The 20,215-nt window shown below is 59.2% G+C and overlaps 1 protein-coding gene across 2 annotated transcripts in view; it reads left to right on the top strand.

Annotated features, from left to right (window-relative positions):
• Positions 1-18,956, top strand: part of ZC3H7B (zinc finger CCCH-type containing 7B) — a 52,986-nt gene extending 34,030 nt beyond the window's left edge. For both annotated transcript variants that reach the window (XM_057741722.1, XM_057741723.1), the window contains 15 exons: positions 128-321; positions 656-977; positions 1,808-1,866; positions 2,688-2,787; positions 4,321-4,482; positions 6,208-6,413; positions 7,434-7,534; positions 8,529-8,710; positions 10,760-10,845; positions 14,405-14,538; positions 14,649-14,754; positions 14,900-15,008; positions 15,208-15,341; positions 15,475-15,638; positions 16,015-18,956. In XM_057741722.1, the coding sequence (XP_057597705.1) occupies positions 128-321; positions 656-977; positions 1,808-1,866; positions 2,688-2,787; positions 4,321-4,482; positions 6,208-6,413; positions 7,434-7,534; positions 8,529-8,710; positions 10,760-10,845; positions 14,405-14,538; positions 14,649-14,754; positions 14,900-15,008; positions 15,208-15,341; positions 15,475-15,638; positions 16,015-16,261 (2,306 nt within the window). In that variant the 3' untranslated portion in view covers positions 16,262-18,956. The remainder of the gene's footprint in view (positions 1-127; positions 322-655; positions 978-1,807; positions 1,867-2,687; positions 2,788-4,320; positions 4,483-6,207; positions 6,414-7,433; positions 7,535-8,528; positions 8,711-10,759; positions 10,846-14,404; positions 14,539-14,648; positions 14,755-14,899; positions 15,009-15,207; positions 15,342-15,474; positions 15,639-16,014) is intronic.
• The last annotated feature ends 1,259 nt before the right edge of the window (positions 18,957-20,215 follow it).

The raw sequence follows: 20,215 nt of genomic DNA, 5'->3' as shown, positions 1-20,215 counted from the left end.
GCAGGGCTCCTGGTGGGAGCTGGAGAAAGGGGGGAAGTGTTGGATGAGGACCCCAGGCCCTGGGACACCACCCCCACTCTCGCCAAGCAGGACCCCCTGCAGCTACTGAGCCCACCCCCATCCACAGACTGCTACGTGGACCTGCGAGGCTCCCCGGCCCCCCTCCCCTCTACCCCCACCATGCCCCTCTTCCCTCACGTTCTGGACCTGCTGGCCCCCCTGGACAGCAGCAGCAGGGCCCTCCCTGGCACTGAGAGCCTGGACGACTTCTCCGACGGGGACGTCTTTGGTCCGGAGCTGGACACCCTCCTGGACTCGCTGGTGAGCCACGCTGCCCCCTCCTCTTCCCCGAAACCCTTCTCCCCCCCGGGACCCCATCATATCCATCCTCACGTCCCATGTAGGGTGGAGGGAAGGTCCCATCTCCACGTCACAGTTGGGGAAGCTGAGGCCTCGGGGTGGGGAGAGACTTGCCCTGGATAGAAACGTGGAAGTGCAGAACGTGCGTCCAGAAGGGACTGTAAAGGTCCCTGGCTCTACCTGTGGGATAGGTCGGAGCCGAGGCACAGAGGGGTGGGCTTGCTGGGGCCCGCCCAGGCCGGGACACTCGTGTTCTCCTCCGACCCCTCCCCCTCCCTGTGTTCCCCCCTCGCAGTCTCTGGTGCAGGGTGGCCTGCCTGGCAGTGGCGTGCCCAGTGAGCTGCCCCAGCTGATCCCCGTGTTCCCCGGCGGGACCCCGCTGCTGCCGCCTGTGGTGGGCGGCTCCATCCCTGTCTCCAGCCCACTGCCCCCTGCCTCCTTCGGCCTGGTCATGGACCCGTCCAAGAAGCTGGCTGCCTCTGTGCTGGATGCCCTCGACTCGCCAGGCTCAGCACTGGACTCCCTGGACCTGCTTCCATACGCGGAGACGCGACTGGACGCCCTCGACAGCTTCGGGTCGACCCGTGGCTCCCTGGACAAGCCCAACTCCTTCATGGGTGAGGCCTGGGGGGGCACACTCACCCCCCCCACCCCCTGTGCAGTTGGGATCACAACTTTGTGTTGCCTCATGATCTAGGGGCACGTCTTCTGAGTTTGTGTCTCCTGCAGCGCTCAGCATAGTAAGGGGCTGGGTGTCTTGTTTAAGATCAAAGAGCAAGGCTGGGATAGTCCAGGACTCCAGTCTTGCAGTGTGGTGCTCTCTGCCCAGCCTTCCAGAGCCCTGGGGTCACCAGACTGCTGGGTGGATGGTTCTGAGGCTGGGGGAAGCATGCAAGGCCGTGGGCTCCTCCAGCACCCGCTCTGACCTAGGGACCCTGCGAGGAAAGGGCCTCTGCGGGACTGGCTTTCTGACAGTCAGACTTAGCCCAGGGCACTCATTGCAAGAGGGGTTCACAGGGCTGCAGGGGGCACAGATGGGCTTCATGGAGACTTCCTGGAGGAGGTGATAGCTGAGCAAGGTCATGTGCTGGCAGAGGGAGCAGTGTGACACAGGCCTGGCGATGGAGGGCCTGGCGGATAAGCAGAGGAGTCAGCTAGGGGCGGGGAGGGCGGGGGCTGGGGGCCTTGAAGGCCTGAGGCTGGTCTCACAGGACCCGTGAGCCAAGCTGAAGAGCTCGGGCTTTCTCCCAGGGGCTGTGGGGTCGCGTGGAAGGTGTTCACACAGGGTCGACCTGCTCAGGCTGGGATGCTTCCCTGTGACTGGGCAGTGGCCCAAATGGGAGAGGATGTGTGGCCTGGATGGCTTCTCCAAGTTAGAAATATGGAAGAGAAAGTCCTCAGGGGGCCCCTCAGAGCAGGCAGGTGACCCCTGTGTCTCCTTACCCAGAGGAAGCCAACTCACAGGACCATCGTCCCCCAAGCGGTACTCAGAAACCAGCCCCCTCGGTGAGTGACTCGGCGAGGACTGGTGCGCAGGTACCCCGTGCTCTCCAGGGGGTGGAGGGAAAGTGGTTGTGGGCTCCAGAGCGAGGGGTGAGCCTCAGTGTGGGATAAGGTGCTGCATCCCCCAAGGAGGCCAACAGCCCGACGGGCCAGAGATGGTCTCTTCCCAGCCCTTCCGAACCCTTCCTGGCCCAGCCGTGTGCTGGGAAGGAGAGCAGAGGGCACCGCCCACCCTTGTCTGACCATATCAGACATCGAGGCTCAGACGGATTAAGTAACCTCTCCAGGGTCAGTAACATCTCTGGTCTCAGGACTCAGCCAGGTTTGAGTTTAGGAGAGCGCTTGACCAGGACTTAGGTGGCCTGTACTCTGGCCTCAGCCTACACACTAGCTGTGTGGCCCTGGGGAAGCCACCTACCCTCTTTGAGTTTTGCCTTCTTCCACATCTGCTGATGCCTTGGGGGCTTGAGAGAGAGGATGGGGGTGGTGGAGGGCCTGTGCTTAGACCCCAGTCAGAGCCACTTCTGTTCCTCTGCTTTCATATTGGACTTTCACTCAAGGAAATGTTCTGGGCCCAAGGTCACTGTCACCCATGCGCCTTGACTAGGCTGAAATAGTCCTGTTGGATTCTTGGGTCAACGTTACAAGGGGCTCCCCGGCTGGGAGGGTGGAGGAAGAGGGAGGGTCCTGGGCTGCAGTTCTGCTCTTGGGTGAGACCTGGGAGGTGTCACAGTGCCCCGCCCCCCACCTCTGGTGCCCAGACTGGCCCCAGTGACTCCGGCCATCGTTCAGTGTCCAAAATGGCCAACTTCCCCCTGTCACAGCCAGAGCCTTCCATGCCCAACACCGCCTTGCTCATCAAGAACCCCTTGGCTGCCACCCATGAGTTCAAGCAGGCCTGCCAGCTCTGCTACCCCAAAACAGGTAAGGTCACACCTTCATACCCCACCCCTTTGCCCAGAGATGCCGGGAATCTCAGGAGTGGAAAGTCCCAGAATGACAACATCCTAGTGTACCAGTCAGAGATAAGTATGGGAAGACAGAAGCCCTTCCAGCTATTCCAAGCAGACAGGGATGTCTTATGAGAGGCAAGGACTTTCAAAACTGCCAGAAAGCCTGGAGGAACAGAAGCCAGGAGACTCCACCGGGCCTTTAGGCTACTTCTCCACAAGCTGAGGCCCAGAAGCCAGGGTCCGCTGCTTTCACACAGAGCCCAGGGGGCTGCCAGGATTGCTGGCCGGTATCACAGCCACCCCGCAGCCCAGAGGTTGGTGCTTGGCTGTGGAAGGCAGAGTCCAGCTGGCTTCTGCAAAAGCGTATCTGCTGAGGAAAGGCAGCCTGCACCTCTGTTCTCATCCACCTCTCCGTCCACCTCTCACTGGATGAATTCAAACCTTGCCTAGAACCCAGGGGCCAGAGGAGTCTGAGAAACGTATTTCCTAGGCTCCCAGCCCGCAGATCCAAGGGAGACTGTCGGAGCCATTCCGAATAGAAGCCCAGTGCTGGCAACCACTTTCAGCACACTTAAAATTTCAGAATTCTAAACTCTGAGACTCACAGCGTTTCATTTGCCAGAATCCCACAGTTCCGACGGTTTAGAATAATATTCTCTCGGTATCTCAGGGTTACACATCTTACCAGTCTAGAATGCTCCATCTCTGAGGTGCTGGAGTTGACGGAAGCTCAGAGGTCACCTAGGTGCTGTTGTCCGCCTCACTCCTCCCCTCCCCCTCACATGCGCGTCACCCCTGACCGAGTCGTCCTGCCAAAGCCCGTGGCCTTGCGGGGATGGGGAGCAGAAGGCCGTCTCGCTGGATGGCCGTGCCCGCGAGGAGGTTCTTCCTCACACAGACCGCGCCCGCCTCCCCGATCCGCACGCCCGCTGCTCGCTGCCCCCTGTGCAGGGGAAGCAGAGCCGCTGCACACCTGGTGCTGGCCCAGCCACGTCACATGGGCCCCCACAAGGGGCCTTGGTCCTCTTGGTCTCTTTGGGGAGACGCCCCTGCCACCTCATCGCTGGCACGAGGAGGCCCGTGGTCAGGAGATTGGAGAGGAGCAGGGGAGAGGAACAGAGGCAGGGGTGGGAGGCTGGGCCTGGCAGCGCTTTTCCAGGGCAGGAAAAGAAGGGGACGGAGCCTGCTCTCCACCAGGCACTGTCTTCATGATTTGTTCCAAGGAAACACTAAAATGGTCAGGCTCACTGGAGAGTCAGGGTGGTGGTGGGAAGGCGGTGGGTGCTGAGAAGGGGCTTCCTGGAGGAGGTCTCCCTTCAGCCCGAGCCCCCGTCCCCAGGGAGCGTGTGGCAGGGAAGGAGTGGCAGGAGCTGGCGGACGGCCCAGGGGAAGGAGGTGGGCTTTTAGGTGGCAGGGGGGCCAATCCCCAAGGCTTGGGCCCATCGACTGTCACCCTTCGGCTCTGCTTGCAGAACCACAGTCCCTGTCCCCCCCGCCCCCACAGGCCCCAGGGCAGGCGACTACACCTACCGCGAGGGGCTCGAGCACAAGTGCAAGCGGGACATCCTGCTCGGCCGCCTGCGGAGCTCCGAGGACCAGACCTGGAAGCGGATCCGGCCCCGGCCCACCAAGACCAGCTTCGTGGGCTCCTACTACCTGTGCAAAGGTGGGTGGGCTGCAGCAGGGGCGGGCGGCATGGCCCGGGCCCAGCTTCTCACCCCCGGCGGGGGTCTGCTCCTCCTCCCAGGCAGGCGGGTAGACAGAGAGGTGTGCTCCACGGGGGATGGAGCCCATGTTAGAATGAGCAGCCCCTGGCCTGACCAGCTCCACGGACGGGCAGGAGCGTTCAGATGTTCCACCTGAGCTGGAGTCTCACCAGCAGCCTGGGCTCCCGGGTGGGAGGGTCAGACGGTTCACAGAGAGCTAGTTTTTGTGACGCTGCAGGGTCCCAAAGGGCTGTCGGCAGGATGTGGAGTAAATCCACGTCAAGCGCAGGGGACTGGCCCATAATAAGGGCTTGATAAATATTAGCTTTTAAAAACTCATATGTTGTTGTCCTTGTCCTCCCTTCTGGCTCATGTCGTTTGGTTGACATTTAGTGGACATTTGGCAGGTACCTCATGTGCTTTCTTCTACTCCCCAACCAAGCATCTCTGTGCAGCCTGCACACAAGACATGAACAGTCTCGTATTAAGTGCTTTACAGTGTCGCCCTTTTGCACCCACCATCACACATCCTCACGACAACTCGGTGAGGAAACTGAGACTTTGGGAGCCCACCGCAGGCTCCACCTTTGTCCCCGGCCCAGCCCATGGCAGTAGCCCACCCAGGCTTTCGGGATCAGCTCGTCTTCCCAGCCGAATCTTAAAGACGTGTCATTTCTGAGCTCGAAGTCCTCTGCCAGCCATGCCCTGGCCAGTGTGGATGAAGTCCCAGTTCTGCAAGGCCTGCAAGTCCCCGTCTGCCCTAACCATTCACCCATTCAACCTACACTGAACCCTGACTCCTTTGCACAGGCTGTGCCCTTTGAACTTGGTCATCCTCTGCTCCTCCGTCGAGCAGCACCTGGATCTTGGGAAGCCCTTCCGTACAGGGCTCCCTGCTGGTCGGGGATCACCCGGCCACCAGCCTGCTCATCCTTGTGTGCCTGCAAGCCTGGAAGGGGGTGGAACAGGGCAGACTTAGAAAGAGTGTGAGGGAGGGAGAGAAAGAAGGAAAAACAGTTCTCACCCCCCAGGAGATGGCAGGTCTCCAGGTTATAAACCTGCTGCCTTCCCCGTCCCCAGCCCCCAGGAGTTTTTTTTATTATTTCACTTAATCTCCACAACAACCCCTGTTCTCTGTTTATGGACAGACAGCTGAGGCTCAGGAATAACAGGGAATCCCAGCCCAAGTCTGCCCGACTCCAAGGCCCATGCCTTCCTTAACCAGTGGTATTTTCCTGCTGAATAATAATAATAATAATAATAATAATAATAACAACAACAACAACCACAACAACATCCCTTGTGTTTACATAGAGGCTTATGTACATCTACAAAGCCCTTTTCCTACCTGTCACCTTGCCTGACCCACACAAGGCAGCCTGTGGGCTGGGGGAGCCGGTATGACCCCCACGCTTTGCACGTGAAGATGCAGTTCCGCCTCCACACCTGGGTGTGGAACAAAGAAGGGGTCCGGCCTAGGAAGGGCTTTCCCTGAGCTCGGCCGCTCCACCCCTGCCAGGTCCTCGTGCTGGGCAGGCCTCACCGCGCTCTGCACCGAGCGCATGCCCCGTCGGGTGGCTGCCGGCCCCTCCGGCCGCGGTGGTGGTGGTGGTGGTTGGGGAGGGGGCGGCGCTGAGGGCTGCCGTCCCGCCTGGCGGAACGTGTGTCCTGTTGCCTCTTTGCAGACATGATTAACAAGCAGGACTGTAAGTACGGGGATAACTGCACCTTCGCCTACCATCAGGAGGAGATCGACGTGTGGACGGAGGAGCGGAAGGGCACCCTTAACCGCGACCTGCTCTTCGACCCGCTGGGGGGCGTCACGCGCGGCAGCCTCACCATCGCCAAGCTCCTCAAGGAGCACCAGGGCATCTTCACGTTCCTCTGTGAGGTACCGGCGCCTCCCCGGTCGATGCACAGACGGGGCTGGCGGGAGGCTCCTGGCGGGCTCCACGGTGGACTGTCAGCCCTGAGACCTGCGGGTCTTGGAGGCCTGACCTTAGAATCAGTAGGGCCTGGGGTTGTTAGAAAGTTAGGCCCATAGACTCCTATTGCACTAGAGCCCATATCCTATCCAGCCCCCTCATTTTGCGGAGGTGGAAACGGAGGCCAGAAAGAGGAGTAACCATACCTGCTCTTTGCCTCCAGCCATCGTAGGCCAGACTCAGGCGCTCTAGGGACTCAGGTGCCCAGGCCCCCACGCCTCCTCATCCAGCTGTGCCGGCTTCAGTGCCCACTGCACCTTCCTGCCCACGTCCCTGCCTGTGTCCAGGCTATGCTCTCTCCCTGGGGTGCTCTCCCCATGCTTCTGTGTCTTGGACCCCCTGAGGCTCAGCTCTGATCCCCGCAGTTCCACCAAGGTGTTCATTTCTGCCCCAGAAGCTGTCACAGAAGACCCTGCTGGCCCCCTGCCTCCCCACCCAGGCGTAGTGCGATGAGAGCAGAGACCGTGTTGGGTCCGTCTCCGTGAAGTGAGGGTGTGGGTCCGGGGTGCGGGCAGGGTTTTGTGCTGCTCGGCCAGCCCCCATCCATCACACAGCCAGCCCTTCCCTCCAACTGCTAGAGCAGGTGGGCTGCCCGCTTCCTGCGAGGGGTCACGGCCCACAGCCTGCTGGCTGCATATACTTTACAAAACACCTGCAGTTCTGTTAGGTCATTTTCCAGCCTCACAGTGAACCTGTGGGACAGCGCAGGTGTGGTTTTCCCTGAACGACTGTTGAGGAAACTGGGGCTCAGAGGTATAGAGTAACCCCTGCCCCAGGCGTTTGGAGTGGTGGGATCAGACAGGCAGGGGCCACAAACCCTGGGATTCCCTTCCTCACTCCCCTGACTCAGGGCAGGCCTTGCGGGGACCCAGTCTGTGCCTCCTGGGTGGCCATGCCGGGTCCCAGCCCAGCCCCTCCCCGGACAGATCTGCTTTGACAGTAAACCCCGGATCATCAGCAAAGGCACCAAGGACTCACCGTCTGTCTGCTCCAACCTGGCTGCCAAGCACAGCTTCTACAACAACAAGTGAGTGGGACCCACAGCCGGACCCACGGCCAGACCCACGGCCAGGCCTGGGGTGGGGGCGGGTGGAGAGGCCCCTGGGGCCGCCTAGATGCCTGAGGAGCAGCTGAGGCCAGAGGGTGGGCCTCGGGTGTCAAGGCAAGGGGCAGGATTTGGGACTCAGATCCTGCATCCACCTGGAAAGGACGGAACCACATTTACTGAGCATCTACTATATTCTGAGCATTCTCTTGGGTATTTTAATGATCTCTGCAGTCCCGTAGGGAGGAGTGGGTATCTCTGATGTGCAGATGAGAAAGCGGAGGCCTCGAAGCAGCTTCCTCAGCAGGCTGGTGGGGGCCACATCCCTGACTCCCATCCAGCACCCTCCACGGTCCTGACACGGGCGTCGGACAGGGAGTGGGAGGGGCTGCGTGGGGTCTGGTGCCCCCCTGTGCTCCCTCTGACTCCGCATGGCTGTGCCTCAGCATGGCTGATGGAGCCCAGGCCCTCGAGTCGGACAGAGTTGGGTCCAAATCCCAGCCTGGACAATGGTCTGTTTTGTGTCCTCTGGCCGCTGTGACCCTTGGTTTCCTCATCTGCAAAGTGGATGATGATCCCAGTCTCCTAGGGTTGCTGTGAAGGTATTAAAATTCCCAGCCAGAGGAGATGCTCAATTATTACATCTCCGGGTGCAGGGCCAGCTCTGGGGAACCCCAGGGAGACACCCCTTCTCCCAGCCTCGCAGCAGCTGGGGTCTGGTGCCCTCCTCCTGCTGGCAGCTCCGTCTTTGAGCTGTCCCCAGGTCAAGGCCAGGGGAGGGGCACACAGTTGGGGCTCAAACCAGAACTGCCTGAGCGCAGGATCCCCGCCTCTTCCCTCCTGTGCCAGCGGTTCATAGGCGGGAGGCACCCGAGGAGGAGCCCCTCCCTCGGGCGTACGGCACTGACACTGGGGAGGGGCCCCGGCCAGGAAGGGGGTGCTCCGGACTCCATCGTGCCCCTGCCCCGCCCACCAGGTGCCTGGTGCACATCGTCCGCTCCACCTCCCTCAAGTACTCCAAGGTCCGCCAGTTCCAGGAGCACTTCCAGTTCGACGTGTGCCGCCACGAGGTGCGCTACGGCTGCCTGCGGGAGGACAGCTGCCACTTCGCCCACAGCTTCATCGAGCTCAAAGTCTGGCTGCTGCAGCAGTACTCAGGTGAGGGCGAGGGTTACAGAGTTCAGGGGAGGGCGGGGACGGGGGTGTGGGGCTGCAGGGGAGCCGCTGCCTCCTGGACGTCACAGGACGCAAAGGCTGCACATCAGGGAGCTTGCAGGCCTGCGAGACCCTGGGTTGCTCCTCCCTGTGTGGGCGCTGCCAGGGGAGCATGCGTGGAGAAGGGCAGGGAGGCAGAGCTCCGTGAGCTGCTGGGTGGCCTGGTCATCAGCAGCCCCTCGCTGAGCCTCCACTGCTCCTCTGTGAGGCGGTGATGTCAGTGCGGCCGCAGGGATGAGGAGGTGAAGGCCTCACTCGCTCACCTAGCAGGATTCATTGAGCACCTGCTCTGTCAGGGGCTTGAGCAAGAACGAGCTGAGGCCTTTGCTCTCAGGGCACTGGTGTGTGTACGTGAGGGCAAGGCCCACAGTCTAAGGGGAGGTAATAACCCTACAAACACCTGCTCCGGGATGCACCCTGTCCCCCGCTGCCTGTCATCATCTACTTAGCATTTTTGTTGTGTGTGTGGAACAGAAAATAATGGTGCATCTGGCAATCATTGTCTTAGAGTTGTTGAGATAGGGTGATAGAATTTCAGACGTGCATCAGTGCCGTGAGGAAGGTAAGGCAGAGCAATAGGATGGAGAGGGACTCAGGGTGGAGGCATTTGGGATAAGATGGCATGGGAAGGTCTCTCAGAGGAGGTGGCATCTGAGCAAGGAAGGGTCGGGAGAGTGTTTCAGGCAGAGGGAACAAGCAAGGCTGGAAGCCCTGAGGCAGGCGCAAGCATGGTACAGAAGGAAGGACATCTGTGAGGGCAGAGCAGCTTAGAGCAGGGGTCGGGGGGTGGGTGTCAGAGATGAGGCCTGAAAGGTTGGCAGGGACCCAAGCGTGAACAGAACCTCTAGATCGTAAATAGAAATAGTTGGGATTGTTCTAAATACAACATGCCGGGTTTGGGGGTGGGGAGTTAAGTGGGTGGATTGTATGACCTGATCAGTGTTTTTCAGAAGTCGGTCTGGCCACTGGGTGGAGAACAGAAGGGCCAAGGGCGGATGGAGGGAGACCTGGGAGGGTGTGGCTCGGGCCAGGATGGCAGCGGTGGCGGTAGTAGAAGTGATCAGATTCTGGGTGTGTTTTGGTGGTGGAGCCAACAGGAGTTGATGGACCAGATATGAAGTGGGAGACAAAGGATGGCATCAGGTCGACCCCAGTGGGGTTGCTGTGATCTGAGAAGGGGAGGATGCAAGAAGAGCAGTTTGGGGGGATCACATCAGGGCTCGTGTGGAACGTGGGGAGTCTGAGCTGCCTGTTGGACTTCAAGGGGAGAGGTCGAGCAGGCAGCCAGGTGTGGGGGTCTGGAAGGTCACGGGAGAGGCCTGGGCTGGAGATACATCCATCAGCAAGAAGATGGATGTCAAGCGCGTGCCTGGCCCAGAGTAAGCCCCTGACGGTGAGTGGCCATGGGGGAGTGGTGTCCACAGGACAAGGTCAAAGATGAAATCAGTTCTGGGAAAGGGACTACAAGGCTGGAGGAGGTTGGGAGGAGGGCGGGCCTCATGGAAGAGGCTGTGAGCTGCCCTTCAGAGGTGGGCTCCGTGTCCACAGTCAGACTGGGAGGGTCTGGACCACCAGGTTTGGGTATTTGCCCTTTGCCAACTGGCAGTGAAGAGCCCTGGCCCCTTGGTGGCCTGGGGAGCCGGGTTGAGCCAGGCACGGAAAGTTGAGAACCAGCGGGCTAGAGGCTGCCGAGCAGGGCTCAGGCTTGAGGCCCCACCGAGGGAGTCGGAGGTCAAGGGAGGGTGCTAGCAGCTGGCCCAAGAGATGGGGACCCTGGCGTGGGTGCGGGGAGGCCCCTGCGGTGCTGCAGAGCCCAAGTCTCGCTCCTGCATTTTATTCTCCGTGCGTTCCCCGGTTCCTCTTGTCTTTCCGCAGCCTAACTGGGGAGCAGGGCTCCTTCCTGGGCCTGGGGTGGCACCAGCACCTCGCAGACCCCCCTACCTTTCTACTCACTGAACCTCAGGGATGCCGTGTCTGCTCCCCCCTTCCCAGGCATGACCCACGAAGACATTGTCCAGGAATCCAAGAAGTACTGGCAGCAGTTGGAGGCACACGCAGGGAAGGCCAGCAGCAGCTTGGTGAGACCCCGGATGGGCCTTGGGGGTGGGGTCAGCCCCCACGAGGGCCATCCCCCATCCCTTTACCTGGGCATAGTTTATTTACCAGAAAACTGTAAGAGTATGAAAAATTTGTGTGTACCTTTTTCTGGATTCCCCAGATGTAAACATTTGACTGCTTTCCACCCTCACATTTATTTACAGAAATATATACTTTTCTGAACCACTAGAGAGTAAGTTGTAGACATGATACCCCATTACCCCTAAATACTTCCGTGTAAAAATAAGGACTTCCCTGGCCATCCAGTGGTTAAGATCCCGTGCTTCTAATACAGGGGGCGTGGGTTTGATCCCTGGTCAGGGAACAAAAATCCCACATGCAGCCAATAAATAGATAGGTAGGTAGGTAGATAGATAGATAAATAGACACTCTCTTACATAATAACCACGTGACAGTTATCAACATCCAAAATTCACATTGGTGTAATTATCCAAATTGTGGTGTACTATTATTCAGATTTTGTGAATTCTCTCCCAAATCCCGGCAACACACTACATGCATTCATTTATTGTGTCTTTAATCACCATTAATCTAGAGTAGTTCCTCAGTCTTTCTTTGTCTTTCATGACATTGACATATTTTAAAATTTATTTTTATTTATTTATTTATTTACTTATTTGGTTGGGTCTTAGTTGCAGCTTGCCAGCTCCTTAGTTGCAGCACGTGGGCTCCATAGTTGTGGCATGTGAACCCCTAGTTGCAGCATGCGTGTGGAATCCAGTTCCCTGACCGGGGACCGAGCCTGGGCCCCCTGCATTGGGAGCGTGGAGTCTTAACCACTGAGCCACCAGGGAAGTCCTGACACTGATATTTTTGAAGAGCCAGTTGTTGTGTAAAAGGCCCGTCTGTTTGGGATTATCTGGTCGGGAAGCACGTCATCTCCATCTGTCCTTTCACCAGCGATAACTTGGTAACTTGATTAAAGGTGCCTCCACAGTAAAGCTTTCTCTACTGTGAAGTTACACTTTCCTCCTTTGTAAGTAATGAATATCTTCTGGGGAGATCCTTTGAGATCATGTAGCAGTAAATGCCTGGTATCCACATCCTTTTCCCCCACTGCTTATGTCACCTCCCACCACCCCTCTGGACCCTCACCCTGGCCCAGAGGACGTGAGCTGGGGCATGGTGGCCTTTGCAGGCGGGGAGACTGAGGCTCAGAACGTGCTAGAGACTTGCCCAGGGCGCACGGAGTGGAACAGGTCCGGGTTCTCTGATATGGTGTCTAGAACTCGCTCTGCTCCGTCCCCAGCCACACCATCCCCATCACCCCAGGGCTCCTCTTCCGTAAAACGGGGATCAGAGTCCTGCCTGCCATCTCCTGGGGCTCCCGGGGTGGGGGTGAGGCTCACAGAGCCGGCGCGGCTGCAGCTTGCCGAGTCCCTGCACTGCGTGGGGCCCCCGTCACCCCTGATTCTTGCACCCTCCCCAGGAGGTGGGGATCATGGTAACTTTAGGTGGCAGTGGGGACAGAGGGCTGGTCTCAGGGCCCAGGAGACAGTGAGTGTGAGGTGAGGCATCGCACCACCCACACCCTCACCATGCCAGGCCACGCACCGATCGCCTCGGGAGAAGCCTGGACCCCTGGCCCCTCTTGAGGCCGGCCTGGGTGTGGCAGGGAGCAGGGAGCAGGGCAGGCTGGCCGGTGGGTAGGCCTGGGCCAGGCTGGCTGACAGGGCTGCCCGGTCCCCTTGGCTGTCCCTCTGTCTCCCTACCCCCTCATCCCTGGTCCTTTTTCTTTCTCTCTCCTCTTCCTAGTTTCTCCTGTCCTCTGCCCCTCTCCTGTTCAGTCCTCTTCCCCACCGCCATGCGGTTTATTTTCGCTCCTGGCCAGGAGCCTGGCTGGGAAGCAGTGCGGGGCTCAGGCTGAGTCTTCACCACCTCATATCCCCCTGACCTCCCTGCATCCTGCCCACCCAAGATGCCACTCTCAGACCTGGCTCAGAAATGGGGCTTCTGTGCCAGGGCTGGCTGTGGCCTGGGCACAAAGCATCTTGTTTGCTTGCCATCAGAGGGTGGGGCTGGTGGCACTGGGAGGCCAAGGATGGGATGCCAGGGCCTGGTGCCCACGGTGCAGCCGCGCCATCCTGCAGAGAAGCACGAGCACCTGCCTCACACCAGGTCCCTGTCCTCAGGCCACTTACATGTGGCGGGGGTAGTCACCTCCCTGAGCCGCTGCTTCTGCTCAGTCAAATGGGAATGACCCCTACCCCCCAGGTCTGCAGCAAGAAGCCGCTGAGTCTGTGCAGTTGGGAAAAGGAGGCTCAGTGGACCGGTGTGGCTGTTCCTTAGGCCAGTGGCTAAGCCGCAGCACCCTTCCAGACACCACTTCCCTCACCCATGAAATCGGTCCTCTTACGCGTCTGTGAGGATCCAGTGGAACATCTAGGAATCAATAGTGACACGGATAAACCTCCTGCCTGCTCTAGCCCAGTCCGTGTCCCAGTTACAGAGGCAGAATTTTACCTTGTTGTTGGGATGTGTGTTATCCTGGGGCCGAGCCAGGCTGTAAGTCTCCCAGCCAGGGGTCAGTCAATATCCAACAAAGTGAGAGCCCCCTTCCTGCTCGGGGGAGGCTCTGAGCTATGCAGTGCCGAGGACACAGGGTACTCCTGTGGCAGGGGAGGAAGAGGAGAGGGCTGCCCGGAGGGGTGACCCCACACCTGAGGCTCCAGGGAGGAGGGGGTGGCTCTAGCTAACAGGAGGGACAGCAGGGTGGCCTGCACAGCTGAGTGAGGGGGTTGCAGGTGGCAGGAGACAAGGTTGGGTGGACACTTTTTCTACCTCTCGTCCCCGACCCTGTCCCAGGCAGGGGTGCAAAAGAGTAGGCCCTCCTGCCTACAAAGGAAGGGTCGAGGTGAAGGACAGGGAATGAACGTGGTGGGGTCTTAGAGAGCCCAGTGCTGCCCAGAAGTCTGTCCCACCACCTGAGGCAGGCTCCTTCATCCCCACCCTCTGCAGGTGACATCCCACCTTCTAGGCCCTGCTCTCCCCCAGGCCTGGCCCTCGTGACTAGATAAGTCGGTCAACATGAGGTAGTTCAGGTACTATGGGAGCCCACAGGATGTGCAGCTGCCACTTAGGAGAACCTCAGGGAAGGCTTCCTGAAGGAGGTGGTGCTTGAGCTGGGTTGTTGAAAGTTTCCAGAACAAGCCAAATGAAGAATGGAGAAGGGCGTGCCAGGCAGAGGGAACAGCACGTACAGAAGCAGGGAGGTGTGGGGTCGCATGCTATGCCCAGGGACATGCCAGCAGCTCCACCGAGCAGGCCCATGGGGACTAGCCAGAGGAGGCAGAGAGCGCTCTGTCAGGAGACTGGAGCCCCAATGGAATGGGGCCCTGGGTTCCACACTGAGAGGCCATGGGGCCTGGAGCTAGGGGGTCACTTCCCACCAGTAAGTGGTAATGGACCAGCCCACTCCAGGGCTCCGGGTGGCCCTAGTGCTCCCAGAAGTTGCCTGTGTGACACACCCTGGGGCCTCAGCCTGGTGCCTGTGGCTTCACCAGCCCCTCTCCCCTGCAGGGTGCCCCGCGGACCCATGGGCCTAGCACCTTTGATCTGCAAATGAAGTTTGTGTGTGGCCAGTGCTGGCGGAACGGGCAGGTGGTGGAGCCTGACAAGGACCTCAAGTACTGCAGCGCCAAGGCCCGGCACTGGTGAGCCGGGCGCCAGGCGGGGGCACGGGCAGACCTTGGGGCCACCTGAGCACCATGGGTGAGGAAGCCAGGTTGTCCCCGGAGGTCACACAGCCTGCTCTGTCCTGCAGCTGGACCAAGGAGCGGCGGGTCCTCCTGGTGATGTCCAAGGCCAAGAGGAAATGGGTGTCAGTGAGGCCGCTGCCATCCATTCGCAACTTCCCACAGCAATACGATGTGAGCGCTGAGGTGGGGCACGGGGTGGGTGGGGAGCAGGACCTTGGATGCAGGGCCGCGGGGCCCCAGGAGGGCTTGCCTGCTGGCTGGGGCAGTGACACAGTCCAGCGGGACTCAGCAGGTCCTCCCCACGCCTGTCCCGCAGCTCTGCATCCATGCGCAGAATGGCCGCAAGTGCCAGTACGTGGGGAACTGCTCCTTCGCGCACAGCCCGGAGGAAAGGGACATGTGGACATTCATGAAGGAGAATAAGAGTGAGTGGGTGGGGCCTACCCGGACACCCCCACCCTTCCGCAGGCCCGAGGACACCTGCTGAACCGGGCCGAGTCCTCTCTCGGTCTCTGGGTCTTTGGTTGACCATGCAGCCCAGCAGCAGGGGTCCCATAGGGGTCGTGGGACAGAGTGGAGGAGGAATCCCCCTCACCAGTCCCGCTGTCCCCTATTGCTCACCAGTCCTGGACATGCAGCAGACCTATGACATGTGGCTAAAGAAGCACAACCCAGGGAAGCCAGGGGAAGGGACGCCCATCAGTTCTCGGGAAGGAGAGAAGCAGATCCAGATGCCCACGGACTACGCGGACATCATGGTAATGCCCCACCCACCAGGGCCCTGGTCCGAGCCTGACCCAGAGGGTCTGGGGGGAGGCGCGCAGCCTCCCTGGGGGACGTGGTCCCAGCAGAGGCGTGAGGAGTGTGCTCCCGTGGTGGCTGTGTCCCCAGATGGGCTACCACTGCTGGCTCTGCGGCAAGAACAGCAACAGCAAGAAGCAGTGGCAGCAGCACATCCAGTCCGAGAAGCACAAGGAGAAGGTCTTCACGTCTGACAGCGACGCTAGCGGCTGGGCCTACCGCTTCCCCATGGGCGAGTTCCGGCTCTGTGACAGGTGCCCCCAGGAGGGCAGGGCCATGGGGTGGGCGCGGCAGGGCCTGGCGGGCTGCGGGGTGGCCTGTAAAAGTGCAGGCAGTGGACGGCTCCAGCTCTGCTTGGCCTGGAGGTGGCATACCGGGGGTGGTATGTCCAGAGACAGCTGCTCCTGGGTGTGAGGACTGCAGGGGTGGGGTGGGATTGGAGGCGGGGACCCCTCCTCTGCAGCCCTGCGTCAGATCCTCAGGAAGGCCGGGCCGTGCCCGCTTTCCCCAGGGCTGACACTGCGTGGGGAGAGGCTTGTCTGGGGGGAGATGGAGAGGCCGGCCCCAGGCCTGGCAGCCCGTGGAGGAAAGGGCACAGGGCTCGGGCAGTGAGCCTCCTGCCACCCACAGGCTCCAGAAGGGCAAGGCATGCCCAGACGGGGACAAGTGCCGCTGCGCTCATGGGCAGGAGGAGCTCAGCGAGTGGCTGGACCGGCGCGAGGTGCTGAAGCAGAAGCTGGCCAAGGCCCGCAAGGACATGCTTCTGTGCCCGCGGGACGACGACTTTGGCAGATACAACTTCCTGCTGCAAGAGGACGGGAACACCGCTGGTGCCACCCCAGAAGCCCCTGCTGCTGCCACCGTTACCGGGGAGTAGGCCAGCTCTTGGCCGTGGGTGAAGTCCTAGGATCAGGGGGCAGGGGTGGGGACAGAGGGCCTGATAGGAGGGCCGGGGCAGGCCAGGGCTGGGGCTGGGGGGGGCCCCCTCATCAGGCAGCCCCTGGCCCCTGGGGCCCCATCCATCCTCTCTGCCCCCATCGCCCCAGTGCATACCCAGCTGCACAAGCTGCGGCCCCACTTGGTCCCAGGGTCCTCAACCTGCTGAAGCCCTGGGCAGGTCCTCCCTTCCCCCACCCCGGCTCTCCTGGTTGCGGAGGGAGGGGCCTGGGTGACCCCTCCAGCTTCAGCCTACAGCTTTAACTTCTGTCTCCTCCTAAAGGGGGCCCAATGCTCAGGGCTGGGGAGCCTGGGGTCCCCACTTGAATCTGCAGCAGGAGGGTCCTTCTCCCTGCCCCCCACCCCCACCCCACCTCCCCTGGGGGCAGATCAGGACACAACAGAGGGCAGGAGGCCCCAACTAGCTTTAAAACGCAGCCCCAGAATAGACTGGGGACACTGTACAGGTCACTTACCCTCTGGGGCCTCAGTTTCCCCCCTGGTTGGAAGAGTGGGAGCGGCTGGGCTATGTGATGCCTGGAGCCTGACCAAGGCTCTCTGATGAGGCTACCAGGCCAGCCCCTCTCCTTTGTGGGCCACTGAATGTAGATTGTAGGTCATCAGAGCCTTCAGAGATGACCCAGCCCAGACCCCCATTTTGCAGATAGAAAAACTGAGGCCTGGAAGGGAGGATTGCTCTGCCCAGTATCTCCATCCCACAGCATGGTAGAGCTGGGATGCAAACTGCGGTCACAAGACTCAGGGCCAGTTATTGGCTGGAGCCTCCAGGCTCTCGGCAGGGATGTGACAGTCTCTGAATCAGCATGCAGCTGGGATCCCAGGCAGCACTGCCCAGGAGTTGGTCGTGTCAGCACCCTGTAGAGGGACAGTCCCCTCTGAGGATGGTCTTAAGGAGTGTAGCAGCAAAGGTCACTTCCCCATGGCTGCTCCGGGAGAGGCAGTACGTGGTAGGGCACCTGTGGGCTCAGGTTCTGCACGACGTACTCGGGGGGATTGGGAAGGTGGGTGGTCATGGGACGTGGAGAGAAGGGAGACTTGACTGCGGGCACCATGGGCTACTCCAGGATTGGACACAGCCCCTCTCTCGGGGACTCAGCAGGGTCCTTCCCACTTCTCCCCTAGAGCCAAACATACAATTAGGACTGTCTGTCCCAGCCCCTCCTTGATCCCAGCCCTGCTAGCTGCCTGGGACCCCAGCTGACCCCCAACCCCTGCCCCCCCCGACCAAACCCTCTCGTTTGACATGTCTGTGTGCACCCCTTCCTCTCCATCCCACCCACTGTGGGCAGACCCAGCCTCCCCTGGTTTCCTAGACATTCCAGAACGACGCACACCATTGGCACAAGGGGTGGGGCTCCCCCGGAAGGAGCCAGGACCGAGGCTGGAGTCTGTTGGGGGGGGAGGGGGACAGAGAATGGAATACCCTTTATTTCTCCTCAAACAAGCATTTTCGAGTGTGATGAGATGATGGCGGGCACCCTGGGCTGCAGAGAACCCTGTTCTTCTTGCCGCCACTGCCCAACCTTTTCCTGATAATTGTGGCATGCATCTTTTCCTCTCCCTGCCCCTTCCCCCAGCAGGCCAGCGCTGCAGAGTTTGGGTGCTGGTGGTGTGGCTGGAAGGGAGGAGAGACCCAAGGTGGGGGCCGTGGCCGTGAATGTTGATGACACTTGTTTTCCCTGATCCGTGCTGTTGCAGTCTGTCGTCACCAGCCTTGTTTTTAGTGTGTATATATGTCGCCCCTGTGATGCATATATACACAGGTATTAAATATATCGCTCTATATAATATTATATATGTGTGTGGTATCCAAGGAATCACTTCTAATGAGGGCTAAAGATAAAGAATTTGGCCAGAAAATGCAGCCATCCTGGCATAAAGAGGAGGGATTTTCAGGGTCATCATGCCATTTGCAAGGAGTGAGGGACTGGAGTCAGGGGTCCGAGGTGACTTGGGCAGCAGAGGCTGCCTGATAGCTTCCAGGCCACCCCAGCCTAGTGGGGAGAGAGCACAGTGCTCAGGGAAAGAAAAGGATTGGTGTTTGTCTCCCACCCAAAGGAATAGGATTAGAATCCAGATTTTTCTTCTCCAACCTGTTATCCATGCAGGGGCCCTTGGGATGTGGGGCTCCCTGGCCTGGCCAGAGCTGGATCCCCCCCAGGGTTGGAAGAGAGCAGGAGACAGGCAGGGGGTAGGAGGTGGGGGTGGGAGACAGAGTACCCTTTGAATGATGAGTGTGATTATTTCAGTTGTGACCCTGAGCGAGAGGCGCAGAGAGCTGGATCGGGCCTGTGCCTGTGCAGGCAGGCAGGGACAAGACATCATGGCAAATATGGTGAGGAGGGGGGACAGGCACCCCTGATGTGAGTGTCCCTTTGGGATGGGGCTAAGAGGGATGCTGCGTTTCTCAGATAGGCAGTAATCAATTTAATGGTCCTTTAGAAATGTCTGTGTATTAAAAAATTTAAGAATACCACACTTTAATATTAAATATTCATAAGGTCTAGTATCTTGATAATAATGTAGATGTTTTAATAACAATTTTTGTCCTTCTTAAAATAAAATGAAAGAAACTTGCTTCTTTTAGCCTTTGTTCTAGAAAATAAACGTGTGCACTTTGACCTCTGTCCCCGAGGTGTCGCTCATGTTCCTCCCTTCCTAGCACTTGTACCCTGGGGCCTGGGCAGCTCTTTACTTGTGGGGCAGAGCTGGCTGGCGCAGGGCATGCCCCAAGGCAGACATTCCGAGGGGTGAGGGGCAGAAGGTCTGTGTCCTTGTGTAAAAAGGGCAGCCCAGCTGACCCCGGCTCTCTCAGCACTTTACTGGCAGGGACAAGCTGTGCTCTGCAAGCGGCCCTAGTGGTCACCCTTTGCTGTCTGCTCACGGCCTTCCACGTGGGACTTTCCAGTGGTGCCCACACTCCCTTGCTTTTACTGTGTGCACCATCCTGGGTTCCAGAGGGCTGTCTCTGTGCCCTTTCTGGGTGTGGCTTTTCCAGAAAGGTAAGGGGCTATGACATGCTTTGGAATGTGATCCTGACTGCAACCTGGACTCCTCCGGGCCTGAGGGAGATCCAAGTCACATGGGCCCAGCTTCCTCATCTTTAAAAGAGAGCATGTGAGATCAGGGATTTTCAGTCAGGGACACTTGTATCTGCTGGAGACCACCCCCCCCTTTTTTTTTTTGGCTGTGTGGCATGCGGGATCTTAGTTCCCTGACCAGGGATCAAACCCACGCCCCCTGCGGTGGAAGCACAGAGTCTTAGCCACTGGACTGCCAGGAAAGACCCTGGAGACACTTTTTCAAATCTCTTGGATTGTGTGTGGTTGCAGGTGAAGGAGGGGGTCCTGATGGGAGGGGTTGCACACATTCAAGAGTAAGCTTTTGCCAGACAGCTTCAAACTACAGTATGCAGTGGCCCCAGGAACAGAGGTCCAAGGCCTGTGAATTCTCTGAGGACAGGGAATCTTTTGGGCTGGTACGCAGTAGGGGCTCAAATACTTGACAAATGACCAGATAAGTAGCAGGAGTAGCCAACTTGATTGAGCGCCAGGCACTGTGGATGCAGCAAATCTGTCTCCATAGCAACCTGCAAATTTGGCATCCACATCTTGGCCCACAGAGGTTCCGTGAAGGTTCCAAGACCCTCAGAAAGGAAACAAAAAAGATCAAGACCCACTGGGAACTGGGTGATCGGCAAGGTCTCTTCAGCGCTGATGTTCTGAGGTTCTCAGCACCCCCTGCTGCACTGTAAAAAACCAGAGGGGCGTGACAAGGTCCAGCTCCCAGAAGAAAATGCAGACCCATCTTCAGGCTGAAGAGATCATAAACCCACATCAGGACCTCCCTTAAACTTAGAAAATCAAAGAATAAG

Source organism: Hippopotamus amphibius, chromosome 7, assembly GCF_030028045.1.
Source record: "Hippopotamus amphibius kiboko isolate mHipAmp2 chromosome 7, mHipAmp2.hap2, whole genome shotgun sequence".
NCBI classification, from domain to species: Eukaryota; Metazoa; Chordata; class Mammalia; order Artiodactyla; family Hippopotamidae; genus Hippopotamus; species Hippopotamus amphibius.
This window is presented reverse-complemented; position numbering and strand designations above follow the sequence as displayed.